Below are 18,081 nucleotides of genomic sequence, written 5' to 3'. Positions count from 1 at the left end.
AAACCAGGTGGCCCGGGTTCGATTCCCGGTTGGGGCAAGTTACCTGGTTGAGGTTTTTTCCGGGGTTTTCCCACAACCCAACATGAGCAAATGCTGGGTAACTTTCGGTGCTGGACCCCGGTCTCATTTCACCGGCATTATCACCTTCATCTCATTCAGACGCTAAATAACCTAAGATGTTGATAAAGCGTCGTAAAATAACCCACTAAAATAAATTAATTGTTTGGGTCTTTCTCAATTTAAGATTTTCCGACAGATGAAATGGACATGACGGTCCAAAATCCTAGCCACCAAGATCCCCAGACATAACCCCCTTAGATTTCTTTATGTGGGGTTATGTGAAAGACAGAGTCTATTCACAATGTGTCCCAGGCTTCGGGTCATTGACAAAGAGGATAAGAAACGTTTTTGCTTCAGTTACTGAAGAAATGCTGCAAATCACTTGGCACTTGGATGTTCTCTGTGCAACCAACAGCGCAAGTGTGAAATTTCTCTAATATGGTAAAGAAAACTTCATGACTTCCCATATATTCTACTAAAATCTCTTCTTTGTGACTTTATTAGATTTTGTATACCATATTTATTCGCGTAATTCCCCCCCCCCTTTTTTTCTTAAAATTTGGAGGCGAAAAATCGAGGAGTGGGAAGTTACTCAAAATATCAAGAATAATGTGGTTATAAATAACATCACTTCATGCATTAGTCAAATCAATGTTTAATGCTAAATAAGGGGGAAGGGAGAGTAAATACAGCGCAGATGATTCATTATATCTCTGCCGGAGACTGACCATCAAGTTTCATATGGCTCATCTTAGTCATGGGCGTCAGAGTACTAAAAATGAAAACAAAAGATATCCGATTGCCATCATTCCAATGTTCTGGTCATTGCTTGCCTGTGTGTAAGCTGAGAGTTTAGACATACTCGTTCTCACAGATTAGCACAACCTTTTGCTATCTCTCTTCAACCTCACTATGAACTGTGACGTTGCACAAAGACAGAAATGTAATATGATCTGTAATACTTACTTATAAATGGCTTTTAAGAAACCCGCAGGCTCATTGTCGCCCTCACATAAACCCATCATCGGTCTCTATCCTGAGCAGAATTAATCGTCTCTACCATCATATCCCACCTCCCTCTTTAATATTATCCTCCTATCTACGTCTCGACTTCTTCAAAGATCTTTTTCCCTCCAGCCTCCCAACTAACAAATCTATATGCATTTCTGGATTCGCTCATATGTGCTACATGCCTTGCCCATCTCAAATATCTGGATTTAATGTTCCTAATTATGTCAGGTGAAGAATACAATGCGTGCAGTTCTGCATTTTGTAACCTTCTCCATTCTCCTGTGACTTCATCCCTCTTGGCCCCAAATATTTTCCTAAGCACCTTATTCTTAGACTCCCTTAGCCTCTGTTCCTCTCTCAAATTATGATCTGTAATTAAATGTTACAATGAGCAAAAGACTTTGTGGACACCCTGTATATTAACCTTATTTTCTCTTACAACCCCCCCCCTCTCTCCGGAAACTACTTTGCAGGCATAAAATTTAATCTATCCCTCATGCAACCCAGCCTAGGTGTCAGTGATGTCATCGAGATATTCCAGTTAACATTTCTTTTATTATTAAGACAACAAAACAAAATACAATTGCATTACCTTATCTGCTGTCATATCAGATCAAAACACATAGGTGATGTAAGTATACATTTAAACTTCAGAGAAAGCCTCCCCTCCCAGCACAGGCACTCAAGGTAGGCTACAAGTCACTCTGCCTTTACTAGTCTCCTCCACGCACACACGCACTCCAGCACACACACTTCACACAGCTACCTAACCTACACATATAACGAAACTAAGGAGTTGTATGCCGCATCACACACGACAATATGCTGCTCTCACTGCCGTAACTAAAATAGAGGCCAGAACACTCCGTCCAGCTGTCAAATACACACAGCAAAAGCCTCACATGCTGTCCAGCTCACCCGTTATTTTCTACAAATTATTATCTTCAATGATACAACATTACAATCTTCCTGCTGCCTCTGATATCTAATGTCTGAACGGCGCTATCAAGTTCTGTGTGCGCCTCACAGGCTGAGAGTCCACATTTGTTTTTCCATTACTACTAATATATCAATAATTAAATTTGAACATATTTATACAAAGTATTTCCCCCTCACTCCCTCCAATGATGGGATGATTTGATTTTCAACAACGTTCTCGATAAATAATGTGTCTAAACTTCACACCTAGTTGTTTGTGGAAAGTGAATTGATGATATGGTGGTGATTATTATTATTAATGGAGAATTCGTGGAATAATGGGAGGGGAACAGGGAGAACCTCGCAAAAACCTATTCGAATCATACTCTTTGTCCACCAGCAATTCCACTTGGACTTGTCGCAATTTGAATATTGGTGTCTGGCCTGGAAAGGTAATGCTCTAGCTAGCCTCTTGGCCAATGATGCATCATTTATACTAAGTGCTAGGCTCCATGAATTGTATTCAAGTTTTGTACTAATAGAGACAAATGCTATGCTATACAGAGTTCGTGATTAATAAAATTTATTCTGTTGTTGAAAGAGAGGAATTACCCACTTAAAGAAGACCGATGCAAACTCCAGAGCTAAATACAAGCCGCACTCCATCTACAACAGTCTAAATGGGGTTCAGATTTCTGTAACATCACTTTTTTTTACCTCCATTTCCCTGTTTTACGAGTAATTATGATAAAAATACAGCAATTTTAATATAGCCATATAAATGCATATTTTCATTTTCTTTTTAAATGTGAGTCATGTTAAAGAGATTTTCATATTAACACATTTCAAATCATACATGAAGTAATACTCAAAATCAAGTGTTCCTGGAAACAAAATTTTTAAATATCTTTGTAACAAATTCTGTAAATAAACTGGTTACAACGGTTGAAATGATTGAGAAAGGGGACAAATTTTTTCACATTTGAAGAGCACAGGGGAAAAACGTGAAAAGTCCAAAATTATCGATTTTCTGTTTTAGATACCACGTATTAGTTCAGGTGTGTAGTTTTAACTGTATAGAATAACAACCTCATTATCCTTCACACTTCACACCTGACGAAATGTGCTGATAAAAAGTGTGAGAAAACAACTTGTAAAATTTACATGGAATTGAAGTTCAAGGATGCAGTCAATTATATATTGCATGTTTTTTATGCTTTTGAGTGCTGCAGAGTATTGAAACTTGTTCAACATATAAATAAGAGATTGCAGATTCATTTTTCACAAGAAAAACATATAAATAAGAGATTGCGGGTTCATTTTTCACAAGAAAACGAAAATGCGATTTTTAACTGAAAATGACCAAAATTTCACTAGTCTCCCCCCTTAAGGTCACAGAAATCTGTGTCCCAATAATCATGATATGTCTGTAGAATCTCGGATGAGAGCAAATTGACTTGTTTTGCCTCAAGACAAAACTGACCTAACACTTTTCAAGGAGTTTTGAACTTCTTTGCCCTTTGTTCTGTGCAGTAGTGAATGTATTGCATTTATTCCAAGTGGTCTTTCTAATTAATACGCTACTCCATTTCCTGTCCGATAGTTTGTAACCTGCACTGCTTTTAGGAATCACATTTTTGCCACCAAACACGTTTCAATCTTATTCCCTAGCCCAAGTTCTGCAACCATAAATTTATGGAGTATTCCTGGTAAGAGGTCTGCACGGGCCAAAATTCTTAGGCCCAGCCCGGGCTGGCCCGATCTGAACCAGACCCGAAACCTGATATTAGCTTCATTATTATCACCCAAACTCGACCTGAAACCCGAGATTACCTTAGAAAAACACAGAAAAGTACAGAATCAAAACAGTGGGCATAGAAACAAAATGGACTACTTAAAATTGTTTATTTTTCTACTGCTAGCAGATTAAGCAGAAGCCACAGGGGTCAGGAACAGAGATTATCCCTCCAGTAGGAACATGAGAAAGAGTAACCTCCCTGTCTCCCAGGTAAAACAAATAATCTTTTTTTTTTTTATCTAGTGCCACTAGGTTGTCTTTCGACATTTCTGGTCTTCTCTCCTGGCCGTGGCTTAGTTATAACCCACTTCTGAGGTTGGGGCGCCTGGAAGGCGGAGTTACATTACCCCGATGATGTGATAGGATGATTATGATAATGTGGTGCCAGGAGAGGTTTAAATCTAAACTTAACCTAAATTCCAGACCATGGACGAACACAGGAATAATCCCCTTTAAGGAAAAATTCCTGTGCTCTAACCGGGAATTGAACCCGGGACCTCATGAACTATAGCCAGAAGTTCTGACCACTAGACCATGAGGCTGGTCTAAACCGTAATTATATAAAATAAGTAAATAAATTAATGTATCCGGTTTAATTAATTAAGTTTTCTAAAATACTATTACTAAACTGATATTACATATGTATAACATAATGTAAGCATTCAAATCATTGACATCTTTTATGAAAATATTACCGTGGCTCACTGAAATATAGCACCTTAAATTAAACTTCATCTCTACAAAAAAATACCTTATAAATTCGACGATTTTCGGTTCCAAAATCACTTGTACTTCCCACGCGCTAGTTAACCTTTTTTCCCTTAAATATGAATTAGTAAAGAAACTAATGTTGATACTTACTAATAATAATCTATGTTTTTGTCTATAGCAGAGACGAGACAAATGATGTTATGAAATACGAAGTCGAACTAGATAGTAACTTACGGTACTGAACTGATAGTCCACTGTTCTATATGGGTGCGGGGTGAACATCTACTGCGTTTTCAGTTCAAAGTGTGTCATGGCTCGCTGTATGCCGTCCTGTTGCTAGTTGTTGAGCCTAGAGAATTCAATCTTCCTACACTTCCACAGAGGCGTATTACTTATGTGCCAGAGAAGTTGCCTGGCAAGTACGGCGTTCATTCTGAAGAGTACTTACCGATACATACGGTAACACCTGTAGTGGCAGGAATGTGAACTGTTTGGAAACATGTACTGAGGTGAGTTTTTTTCTTACTGTCGGGATATGTGGAGAGGGTTAAGACGATTACTTACGTATTTGTTGACATTAACTTCGACGGTCAACATGGACACGGAGCATTTGATTTGTGTTGTGGAATGTTGCTGTATGCAACCGATGATAACAAATACCCTGCGTACGACTTGTCCGCGCAAAACACAGTTCGAAAGAGGTTATGATAGCACAGACTTTACAGACTGCCATCTGTTGCTATGACGTTCAAGTTATACCGTACACGTTCTCAAGTTCAGATTGAACGCCTTGATTAATAGGCAACTTCTCTGACATAAAAGGTGTAACTTGCTTCAAATCGCTGACTCACAACAGTGACGTCATGACACACTTCGAAATGAACACCCAGTAGTGAAACAGGCATTAAAATCTTCGTATTAATTTTTTTAATTAACATATAATTCACTGAAAAAAAATTATTTGCGTTTCTTTAAGGCCTGAGCCCAGCTCGAACCCGACAAGCACAAGTGAATTTCAATCTAAGCCTGGGTCGGACCTAGGCCCTCGGGCTTGACCCAAGCCCATGCAGACCTCCAATTCCTGTATGTACTTAAGACTCCCAAAATATGAATATTTATTTTGTACATCTAAGCCAGCACGAAAGACCCCAACATACCAAGCATTAACAACCCAGCAACAACAACTTTTGATTCAGAATCTCTTAACAGCTTGCTCAGCTTTCCTGTACTCGACAGCTGCACTCCAACCCCTGTATCACACTTTACGCTTCCCTTTATTATTTACAATTTGGCTTTATATTAAAACATTAGTTAAGGAGCACGAGAAAGCAAGAATGTAACGGAATCAATAGGGATCTCATCCCGACCTGAGAGGCTATGTACAGGGCACAGCTATGCTACACAATGCGATGCATATTTACTTTTTCTTCAACGTGAAGAAGCTCCTGCGCTTCGGCTCATCCTTGCGTTCGCCGGATGCAGGGAGTGTCTGGGAACGTGATGGCCCGGCCGAACCTTGCAGGTCACATTGCACACTCACACGCTGCACCCACGCATTCATCTCTTCATCATCACGCGCCTGGAATAGGTACTCCGCCCCATTTGCCAGCCTGGAAGACGAATATATACAATTTACAGGTTCCACCCACCCACCTGGAGCCCATTCCACGAAAGTATGGTGTTGTACATTACAAATAATTGAGGACCATTTTTGCAAAACTTGCTAACTGAAAAAACTAAATTTTACAGGAAAAACAAAACACTATAGTAAGCAAGTTTTGCTGTATCTTTCACTTATAGCAGAAAGCAAGTTTTGAAAAAAACGATCACACTTTGAGACACTACAATGAAGAGAAATAAACCAATATTACTAAGACGCTCAGAATATCATGTAGAGGCCTGCCTTATGTGAACGAATCTATCAAAATCTCAATTTTGCAAATTTTGCAGTTAGCAAGTTCTGCAAAAACAGTCCTCAATTACTGATGAATGATGTTCTAAAGTATGGAGTTGTATCTTTCTGTTCCACGAAGGAATTAAAATGTGTTGTACATCACTAATGAATCGCTACTAGTGACGTCATATCAATAAACATAAGTCATAACATGAAGCAGCTGGTTATTTTCGTATTTCATTCATCGAATTAGGTTATGTTTGTCTCTTTAATTGTTATGTATTTTAAGATAGGTTATACAGCACAGATTCGTAGATTCTATAAATTTTGTAACCCTGCAATGTTATTTTAGTTTACTTCTGTAATAATGAAAAATTTACTCTCTTATTATCATCATTATCAATATGTTTTCCACGATCCTCGCATAACGATCTTCACCCCAAAACTTAATTGTTACGAAATTACAAACACTGCAAATTTATTGAAATGGTGTCAGAGATGAAGAAATTGTTTCTTTTGAAGGGTATAGAAGCGAGAAAAGATATTTTATGGAACGTATTTTCAAAATCAAAATATATCTTAATATTATGAAATAAATATATTTAAATCGCATTAGTACATGTATGAATCTTCTTTCATTGGTAGAGAATATTTGACAATTCACTAGTAAGTTACAAATACATACATGCCAATCTATAGAAATGAAAAATCGAGAGATTTTGATTTCAAGAATAAAACGTGTGGAGTGTTTGTTCACTTCATTCATAGTAGAACACAATCTGCCAATTGCCTGTGCAGCTCATGTTGGCCCACTATTATGGAAAATATTTCCGAAATCCGATATAGCAAAACAATATGGGTGTGCCAGAACAAACGATGATGATTTTTAAGAAAGGCAAAATCTGTTACCATAGCATCGTTGAAGACAATAAGCAATGAGGCGCAGTAAGACAGGTATACATATATACGAGGGGGATCCAGGAAATAACGACCGTTTTGTTGTAATAATTTAAAAAAAAAATTATTTATTTGAAAAAACAAAGTCTGTTACATAAATGAAGCTTCCTTTACTTCTCAACATAATCACCACCTACATTCAAACATTTGTCGTATCTGTTCACTAGCTTTAGAATTCCCGTGTTATACTCCTCTGCCGCCAGTTCATTAAGCCAGGTGTTCACCGTCTTCTTCAACTCATCACTTCCAAAACGCGTACCACCCAGAAAGTCTTTCAGCTTAGTGAAAAGGTGAAAATCGCTAGGAGCAAGGTCTGGACTATAGGGCGGATGATCAAAGATTTCCCAACCGAATCGATCCAGCAATTCTCGAGTTGAAGCAGCAGTGTGCGGGCGGGCGTTGTCGTGAAGAAGCACAACTCCTCTCGAAAGCATTCCTCGTCTCTTGTTTTGGATGGCTCGCCGTAGTTTTCGTAAAGTCTCACAATAACAATTTGCATTGATCGTATGCCTTTTGGCATGAAATCCAGCAAAAGAACACCTTTGCGATCCCAAAAGACAGTAGCCATGACTTTTTGTGTTGAGAGAGTCTGTTTGAATTTTCTCGGTTTCTTGAGTGATGAGGGATGATGCCACTGACGTGATTGGCGCTTGGTCTATGGGGTGTTGTGAGACACCCAGGTCTCATCACCAGTCACAATCTGATCAAGAAAGGCGTCTCCATCTGTGTGATATCGCATCAAGAATGTCAATGCTGAGGCCATTCTCTGAGTTTTGTGTTGGTCACTCAGTTGCCGTGGAACCCATCGTGCACAGATTTTGTGGTAGCCAAGATGTTGCGACACAATTTCACCAAGCAAAAAACGAGAAATGTCAGGAAAGGCAATATGCAATTCGTCAAATGATGTGCGCCTGTCTTGCAAGATTCTGTCGTTCACTTTAGTCTTCAAGTCTTCTGTGATGAGTGATGGGCGTCCGGGTCGAGTTTCATCGTGGACATTTGTTCGCCCATTGTTGAACATTTCGCACCATTTTCTCGCATTTCTTTCATTCATTACAGTATCACCATACATTTCTTTCAATTGCCGGTAAATTTCTGCAGGTTTCAAATGTCGGGCATTCAAAAATCGAATCACACTCCTCACCTCACAGTCGGCGGGATTATCAATCACGTCGTTCATTTTGAAGTAACACAAAATGCACAATGGCGACTTGTTGCAACCAGTACTCACAACATTATGAGAACACATGTTAAGGAAGCCAGTTGACCTTCAAACAAGGAAGGAGAGTCAGCTGTGCGGCGGGTATGCGCGAACGGTCGTTATTTCCTGGATCCCCCTCGTATATGCATACCCATATTGTTTTGCTATATTGGATTTTGGAAACATTTTTCTAAATAATGGACCAGCATGATTTGCACAGGCAATTAGCAGACTGTGTTCCACTATGAATAAAGTGAACCAACATTCCACACGTATGACACTATTATTTTCATTTGAAAAGAAACTTTTGTTGATTTTACGATTCCGTTCTTCACAGTGAACACTGTCTTTATGTTTCACAGTTTTGAAGTGCATAATAATATCACCTTTACCAATGTGAGACACATTTAAATCACACCAGCAGATAGTACAAAAAGTGACATCTTTCTTTTATTGAAATTACACAGCATACACTCCTTTGTAACAATGTTCATACCTTTTACTTATTTTGGTTTTTTCAATGACATCGTGTTCATCTTGTTTTCTACACCACAATTACACGAACTAGAAAACTTATTTCCTTGCTGCAATATACACTTCCAAATTCCACATTGCCGACTAGGATGCTCATTTTGGGGCCGTGCAAAACTATTTTGCCTGGGTGGGGGACACTTGCTAATACACTATCAGAACAAGCACTCAAATTTCCCACCACAGCCAGCAGCCGATGGCATGAATTTCACCACACAAAAAGCCAACATGGGGAAAATTCGGGAGAAAATCAGAAAATCGGGATACGGGTCAAAAATCTGTAATCTCCTGATTAATTAGGGAGAGTTGGCAGGTATGCTAATATTAATATTTCTGTGGAACACAATCATGAAACTTTATTGGTAATTTGCAAATATCGAGTGGTGAAGTACTATTGTAGAAAAGTCTTTTGTGGAACAGAAACTCTAGTACTCTTACTACTTACTAGAGAATTTACTTGTAATGTACAATACCATGCCTTTGTGGAATAGGCCCCTGCTGGTAACACAACGGATCTTCACTTACTTAATCCTGAAGACATGTTTCTTCTTGGTGTAGTCGTCTGCAACCTTCGTGGAGCCCCCACGCAGATCCACAGGGTTCTCGCTCTTAAAGTAACTGTCTGGGGCAGCCTTGTAGCTCTTCTGGTCCTTGTAGAACATGAGCAGACTGCCACGCAGCACCACATACAACTTGTCCCACGACCTGCGTCATATGCAAACACAGTTAGTGCACAGGCTAGCATGCTGTGCAAGTCAAGTCTCACATGAAAGAGACAGTCGATTTACATAGAAACATGAATGACTCATATCAATAAAATTATAAATTAGGTTAAAGCTACCATATGTCCCCATTTCCAGGGAACAGACCCCGAATTTTGCTTTCTGTCGCCAGATTTTCAGTGTTAACTATTAATATCATTTAATGATTTTTGCATATTGCTTTGATAAATTTTGCTACCATAATCAAAACTGAAGATGAGAACGTAACTGAAGTCGAATCTTCCATTGTTATCGAAGTTAATAAAAACACTGAACTGAAAAGATGAACAACTTTTGGGTATTTTTAGAAGTGACTCTTATTTCATAACAGAATTCTCATCGTCTCTCATGAATTTTAATAAAAATGCTGTTGAATATTCCAGTGTCTCTGTCATTCATTCACAAGACAAGATATTCGACACCTTCTCTAGAAAGAGACAGTCCATTATTTTTCCTCAAGTGTAGATGAACTTCACCTGGATGAAGATAATTTGATTAAATTTCTTGTATAAAGAAATATGACTTCAGAAAAAATGGAATTAAGAAAAAGTTACTTTTTGCTCAAAATGGAGTGGATTTCTTTAAATTTTCTCTGGGGGAGGGGGGGGGGAGATTTCCTGTGCACAACTCTAGAAGTTGATTGAACTATGTCTATGTCTTCCTGGAAGTAAAGCTTCAGTGGAAAGAATTTCTTCAATGAACATGATGTGGAATTTCTAAAAAAAAAAAAAAAATCCAGAATGAGTTTAGAAACTGTTCGTGCAATGCTTGCTCTCTTAACCTGCCAGAAATTTGCTGAAAAATTGGGATCTAGGGAAGACTTGCTAAAAAAAATTAATTCTTCTGAAAGGAAAAGAAAACAGTAGTTCAGTCTGTAAATTATTTATGTTTTGTAAAAACAGTACAAGTGTACACAAACTAACAGAAATGTTAAAAATATTTTGATATCTGTTCCCGAAAATTGTGAAAATAATCTGGTAACCTTAAATTAGGTGCAATGACATTTAAAAAAATGAGTGTCACTAAAGTCTCACATGAAAGGGATAGTTGATTTACACAGAAACATAAATCACTCATATCGATCATCATCATATTGTGACAGCAACGTGAGATTCGAACTCACGACCAGCATCCCGCAAGAGAGCAGATCGCGCGGAGCACTGAGGGACGGAGCGCGGCGGAGAGAAGAGAGGGGGGTGTATTACGTCAACGCGACGAGGGGAGAGTGCATGCGCAGCTGCTACTTACGGAGTAAAGGGGGACGGACCCTCCCGAATCTTCTAGAGAAGTCCGTCCGAAGTGGAGATAGCCAGATAATTCGAGAAGTCGTACTTTCCAGAAACTGTGGTGTGAGTATAAATTATGCGCGCAAGTGAACGCGAAGCAGTTTTTCAGTTGATTAGTCAGCCAGTCAGTGAGTAAGCCAGAGCAAGCAAGCCAGTCTTGTGTACCGGAGTTCGACTCGAGTGTGCGTCCGCAACTGTGTCAGCATCCGAAGGCCTGAGTTCGAGTGCAGTGGACTGTCTCTGAAGGTCTGTGGTTCGAGATACTGTCAACTCGAGTGACTGAACTAGAAGAACTGTGAACTGAGAACTGATAGTTCTGATTTGTAAATAGTGCTTTGTAAATATTAGTTAAGATTAATAGTTCATTGTTGTTCGTAATAGTTCAAGTAAATTGTCATTGCCGTCAGTGGAGTGCTATAAAGAATACTGTGTTGAGTGAAAATCCTATTGTTGACGAGAGCGTTTAAGGTGAATTGTAGAAAGGAATTATTGTTGGAAGAATAAAATCCTATTGTTGAGTTGAAATAAAGTTACAATATTGTCAAGGATTAGGGCTTCTGGCCTGTTCTGGCTCAGGTGAGCTGGTCTTTCCATCACTTTTTCGGCTTTCCAAGATCTCTTCCCATCAGGTCTGTATGCAAACAATCTTTAAGGTAGCCTGCCACTGGACATCCGTGATATGTGTCCATACCAGTTATCTGGTGAACTTTTATAGTTTCAGTGATGGCTGTAATGTGTAATTTCTCTAAGATTACTCATATAAATAAAACTATAAATGTGATGTAATGATATTTAAAAATAAATTAGTGTCATCTAAGCCTCTCTATGCGACTGATATAAGATATTTCTGGATACCTAGATGTGGTGTAAAAAGCAATGGATATTATGTCCAATCACAGAAGCTTTTGAAGTAGACAACGCAAATTCAAGTGCAGCATCTCTTGATAACCACTCTAACAGTAACTTACACGTGTAATACACTCAGAATGTAGTTCAAAAGGCAACTACTTCTCTCCTTTAGGTATTATTAGATAATGGCTGGAAGATCTAAACTTCGTAACGTTGTAAACCATGCTTTCTCAACTGTAAATGTACAGCACGCCTACCCAAACATAGCTGATGTCATTTTATCAAAACAGACGTAGTATATGGGGTCCAAGTTAAATACATACGAAATAGCAATACTACTTTATAGTGCATATACAGTACTTCTGATTCCTATCTATAGTATTTGAATGTGAGTAAATGCAGTGAAAATGATAGTGTGGAAAATGACTTTATAATGTCGGTTATTTTTATTTTAGTTGGTTATTTAACGACGCTGTATCAACTACTAGGTTATTTAGCGTCGATGAGATTGGTGATAGCGAGATGAGGCCGAGGATTCGCCATAGATTACCTTGCATTCACCTTACGGTTGGGGAAAACCTCGGAAAAAAAAACCCAATCAGGTAATCAGCCCAAGCAGGGATCGAACCCGCGCCCGAACGCAACTTCAGACCAGCAGGCAAGTGCCTTAACTGACTGAGCCACGCCGGTGGCTAATGTCCGTTATCCAACATGAAAACCTGTTTGTAGTTGTAAAATATTATTGAAGTATGAAGTCTAAGGACGTTTATGTTGATCAAATTTGGCCAAGGTGAAAGAACAGTTTTTTGGCAAGATAATAATAATAATAATAATAATAAAAAAAACACCGAAAGTTGGTTCTTTTCTCGAAAAAATAACCAAAATTTCATCCATTTCCTCCCTTGAAATCCATCACACTCGATCAGGTTTGAACTCTTGAGTCTCGGATCCATTGGTCAGATCACTGACTCTACCTATGAAAGGTCCGTACGTTCATGTTTTTCCCACTCCGACTATCCCACTGGAACACAAGTCAATCTCAACTTTATACCTGTTGGATGCCTTCTTGGTGGTAGATTCCCACTCGTGCTTCCTCACCAGATTGCCCTCAAACTGGTCTTCTTCAGCCCCAGGACTTGGTCGCTCTGAATGTACAAAAAATAGCTTAGTAACAAATGCAATACACGCAGTGTGTGACTGTACTAAAGCCAGACAAAACAAATAATATGAAGTGTAAGGCTGCACTCTCTCCTGAAACATAGAGCTTGCATTAGTAGTACCCAGAAGCGCACCAACTATTTCCAACCTGTAATAAACATCACAAACCAAACAAAAGAACATTACATATCTATACGTTTAAGACCTGTAACTGAGCCAAACTGGCAGATGATTCGAACTCTGCACATATTTCGTATTCCTCAGATTCACAATACACACCTCCACCACTCCTGCTCAACACCTCACCTGCAGCCCGTTCCAGGTTTGCCTCATCATCGCTGTGGGCGCCAGCTCCTGTAGTCGGGCTCTTTGTCCCCTTCTTCCAGCGGAAACTGCGGAATGGGGACTTGGAGCGTGAGCGGTCCTTCTTGCGGTCCAGGGAAGCTGTCTGTGCCGACTCCTTAGGGCTAAGTCGGGGAGCTGTTGAATGTTCATAGGTGAGAAATGCTCACTCGAGTACTTACAGTCACCATATCCCCGTCACATGCACAGACGTTGCCCAATGGAAAGCAAGTGCAAGTTCTTATAGAAACAAAAGCAACTAAAATACAGGGGCTATATTTACTTTGGGAGGAAAAGAATCTCAAATTTGGAAAAAAAGGCTGTAACTTTTATGTTTTGTCCAAGAACATAAAAAGAAAATTGCCTTTATTTCAAGATATTTTGTTTCACGTAAATTTTATATTTCAGCAATTATAAGATAATGGGACAAGTTGGAAGTTAACTTGATGTAAATGGCGAAACTAACACGGAGAAGTCTTGAACTAAAAACACTACTTTTATTAAAATACCAAATTAGAGATCATGAAGAATATATTTCAAAACACCAAAGCTGTAAGCATGGGCAATCAACTTATTTTTTTTCTTCAAGAAATGAGTATATTGACCCTATACCAATTGAGATTGTCTGCCAAGAACGTCCAATGTGTAAGTATGGTTTGTAGTTCACTAGTTCAAATTTTTGTTTCGTAATTTAATTTTCTTTTTTTCAAACTATCTTTATTATTTTAGGATCAAACCTTTACTACACCTATATATTTCGAATCAGATTTTCAACAAGTGCTTTGCACTATTACGAAAGAAATGCAATTACTAGACTGCAGATCAGTACTAAACAACGTCTTTGTTTGTCATATAACAGAGAATAAATCAATTGGTCTTTGCTCTCATGCATTTCTACTGAGAACAAAAGACAGAAGAACTCAACTAGATGTGTCATATTTACGTTCATAACCTCAACAGTAAACACTGTGTTCAGATCAGTAAATACAAACATTATAATTTGGTATATGTGGGAAATTTATTTAAAGTGCATTAATACAATATCATATTGAATTGACAACTAAAAAAGGAAATGAATTGAAAAAGGGAAATTCTAATTTTAAGGCATCGCACATACCAGCCTGTAATAGTAGTAATTACACTATGGATACTGTTAGTATTCAAGTAAAATTAATTTATCAATAATCAAGAAACCTAATGTCGGCTCCTTTAAGGGAGGGTGATGGGTGAAATTTTCGTCAATTTCAGTAAAAAATCGCATTTTTTTTCTTGTAAAAAATGAATCAGCAATCTCTTATTTATATGTCGAACAAGTTTCAAAGCTCTGCAGCGCTTGAAAGCAAAAAAATTACGCAATATATAAATGGCTGCACCCTTGAACTTCAATTCCATGCAAATTTTACAAGCTGTTTTCTCACACTTTTTTTTTTTCAGCACATTTCGTCAGGTTTGAAATGTAAAGGCTCTTACAATTCTGATAACAGAAACATGAAATTTGTACTGTGTGTTCTATAAACTGTGGTTAATAAAATAGCACATGGATTTTTTTATCAAATGAATACTTTTTTAATTAAAAAATTAAATATTTATAGTGGCAATGAAAAATTCATATTTTTAGTTGTGCAGTGGTTATAAAATTTTTTTCACCCCTTTTGTAGTAAAGATATAGGAAAAGTAATGTGTGATGTTTTTTTCTAAATATGCCACTGGTCTTGCAAAAAAAAAAAAAAATCAAACATTTTACTGAAAAATGTTGTTGTTTTCTAATGCCAGGCATTTGACAATAAAGTCATTTGACCTCCTGCACTCCAATATTTTTCAAAGATATTGTCATGGTTAGCCACTGACGCACAGATTTTGAGATGTTCTGAATCCATTTCTTGATTTGAGTTGCACAATGGACAGTTAGGGGACTGATATATTCCAATTCTATGCAGATGCTTGGTCAAACAGTCATGGCCTGTTGCCAATCTAAATGCAGCTACAGACGATTTGTGTGGTAAATATTTTACTGAAAAATTGGGCGACACATTTCACTTTGAAATATGCAAATTTTTGAAAATATGTATTTTTGTTAATATCAGAGAAACTAATTGACTCACAGAAATGAAATTTCACCACATCATTATCTATCACACCGTGATTATGTGTACAAAAAATCATGGACGTAGCTTGGAAAATGTAGAAAATAGAAATGTCGCCCATCACTTCCCTTAACACAATTTTTGTCTTTAAGAAAAGGATGAAGAGGGAAATGCTGATCATCTGTTTATAACTCTGTGTTTTGGAATATATTCCTGGAACCCTGGTGAAGTTCAGTTACAGTATCACATCTCCAGTTCATGATATCTCCTTTTAAGATAATAAGGGTATGAAATCGAAATTTCAGATGCTAAGTTGAGGGAAGAGACTGACTGTGCAATATATTTACACTGGATAACAACACAAAGCTTTGCAGTTTTATCTTTCTTCAAATCGAATCATTTCAAAAGCAATTCAAAATCTATCTAAAGATTGAAGTCCAAAAAATGGGTGGGAACGAAGTGCTTACAAAAAGCTACTTCTGAAACATTTGCTGGTAAAAATTAAGTGACAAAATCAAAATTGTTAAAAAAAAAAATGATGTACGAGAGATTTCATAACGAATTTATGTAATAGTTCATATTATGAAGTCTCTCTTCTCTTACAAAGTTTAACTAAAGCAGTCAAGCTTGAAGGCACATGCAGTTTAAACTACGATAAGTTCATACCATGCAACAGCAAGTCAATGCAGCGAGAAACCCTCACTTTTGTTTAGTTTTACTTTCTATCAGAATTATCTGTAGCCCAAGAATCTCTCTACATGGTGCTGATAGCACATTCAGACTGAATGAAGAAGGTAGTGTCATGTACTGTCACAATGTGATCACTGCAGTCCAAAAGATATACCTAATTCATATGAGTGATTGCTGCCTTTCTATTCCTGTCAACAATGTTGATTCTCAGCATATGTCATTATTTTCCTGACTGTTTCATTCTCTTCCTCTCTACCAGGGGATTACAAACAGCCAAACCATTACAACCTTTGATTCCCTATGTCCATGTCAGTCCTGATTGCTTTCATATTGTGCTCTAATTTCTTTAATTCATACTCAGTAGTTAATTTCAAATTTGGATACTCATGTATTTGCTTTCCTTCACAGTCTAAACTTAACTATAAAGAACTGATTTATACAGTACAAGCTTGGGTAAAATTGGACAGTACTGGGATACCCCACTTCAGTCTACTGGAACAGTCATAAATTAAAAAATAAAGAAACAAATAGTAAAGTGCGAAGTCGAATTTGGTTAATATGAGTTATCCAAACATCTCGAATTAGTTTCAATAAATTATTTTCTTACATTCTATGCCAGACACATTTTGATTGAAATATACCAAAAACAGTCCAAACCAACTAAATTTAAATTTATGGATCTCAATGGAAATCGAACCTGGAACCTCTTGCATAAAATATCAATGCATTAAGAACAAAACTATTTAATATTTTGTGCGACATTGTCAAAATACATGAAATTCGAAGTTTCTTTAAAAAAAAAAAAGTCGATATTTTTGTTTTTCAGCATTTAATCTTCTATTTATGCGAAATTCGGCTCACTGAAGGTATACATCTTGATTACACAACTTTTAACACTGTATCACTTCGGAATATGTATGATAAGACTTTGTGTTAAATTCTAACGTACCTTGTTTACATGTTTCGATCTATTTATGGTCATCCTCAGAACTGGTCGTTGTTGGTCTTGGCGCCCTCACAGGAAACAAAACAAAAGGCTCCAAGACCAACAACGACCAGTTCTGAAGATGACCCATAAATAGATCGAAACATGTAAACAAGGTACGTTAGAATTTAACACAAGAAAGTCTTATCACACTTACTGAAGGATTGAAAAGTTGTTTCACTCACATTCCGTTGCCCTTCAATGTAACATTGTTAACTCCTGAATGTGGTCCATGGCTTGGGCGATTGTAGGTAATTGTTTCTCGGGATGTTCTGGCCCTTCTTCTTGATCTTAAGACGGAGAGAGACTGCTGGTGCTATATTGCAGGCTGATTTTCATAATTTTGGTACTAAACTTCGATGGATTTCACTTCGAATTATTAAAAAGAAAATGGAATTACAGACGATTTTTTAACATTGCATTGTATTAGAATTTGAGGGACTGCGTGATAAGTTCGAATTATTCATGATTTCTAATTAAAAACGTTCGAATTAGATAATTTCGACTGTACTAAAACTGCACTTTTAAGACACTGGATCAAGGGCCGAGGACCACTGGATTATGTTACAGGACAGACTTGTCACTATATATTGCGAATCGAATTACAGCCTCCAGGAAGACATACAGTAAGCTAAGGAAGAACAATCACTTTTTGGTGAAGCTAACGGTAGTGAAATAGAATTTTAGCAAGTCAATTAATATTTTATTGTATTAGAATAAAGTAAATCTGTGGCACTACAGCCCTGAAGGGCCAAGTCCGACAAGCCGGCTACTGGCCTCACGTTCACATGCCGAAGCAGAGGTGGACCATCATCCAACCAGAATGGAGGTATTGTGTGGTTAGC

General features: G+C 37.7%; 1 protein-coding gene across 9 annotated transcripts in view; it reads right to left on the bottom strand.

Annotated features, from left to right (window-relative positions):
• The window catches only part of beta-Spec (spectrin beta chain), a 313,031-nt gene that overhangs the window by 22,640 nt on the left and 272,310 nt on the right, over window positions 1-18,081 (bottom strand). For 7 of the 9 annotated variants that reach the window (XM_069842602.1, XM_069842603.1, XM_069842607.1 and 4 more), the window contains 4 exons: window positions 13,442-13,615; window positions 13,029-13,122; window positions 9,607-9,786; window positions 5,920-6,108 (listed from right to left, as the gene is read on the bottom strand). In XM_069842602.1, coding sequence (XP_069698703.1) covers window positions 5,920-6,108; window positions 9,607-9,786; window positions 13,029-13,122; window positions 13,442-13,615 — 637 coding nt within the window. The remainder of the gene's footprint in view (window positions 1-5,919; window positions 6,109-9,606; window positions 9,787-13,028; window positions 13,123-13,441; window positions 13,616-18,081) is intronic. The other 2 variants (XM_069842609.1, XM_069842610.1) reach the window with 1 other exon arrangement.

Source organism: Periplaneta americana, chromosome 12 (assembly GCF_040183065.1).
Source record: "Periplaneta americana isolate PAMFEO1 chromosome 12, P.americana_PAMFEO1_priV1, whole genome shotgun sequence".
Taxonomy (NCBI): domain Eukaryota; kingdom Metazoa; phylum Arthropoda; class Insecta; order Blattodea; family Blattidae; genus Periplaneta; species Periplaneta americana.
This window is presented reverse-complemented; position numbering and strand designations above follow the sequence as displayed.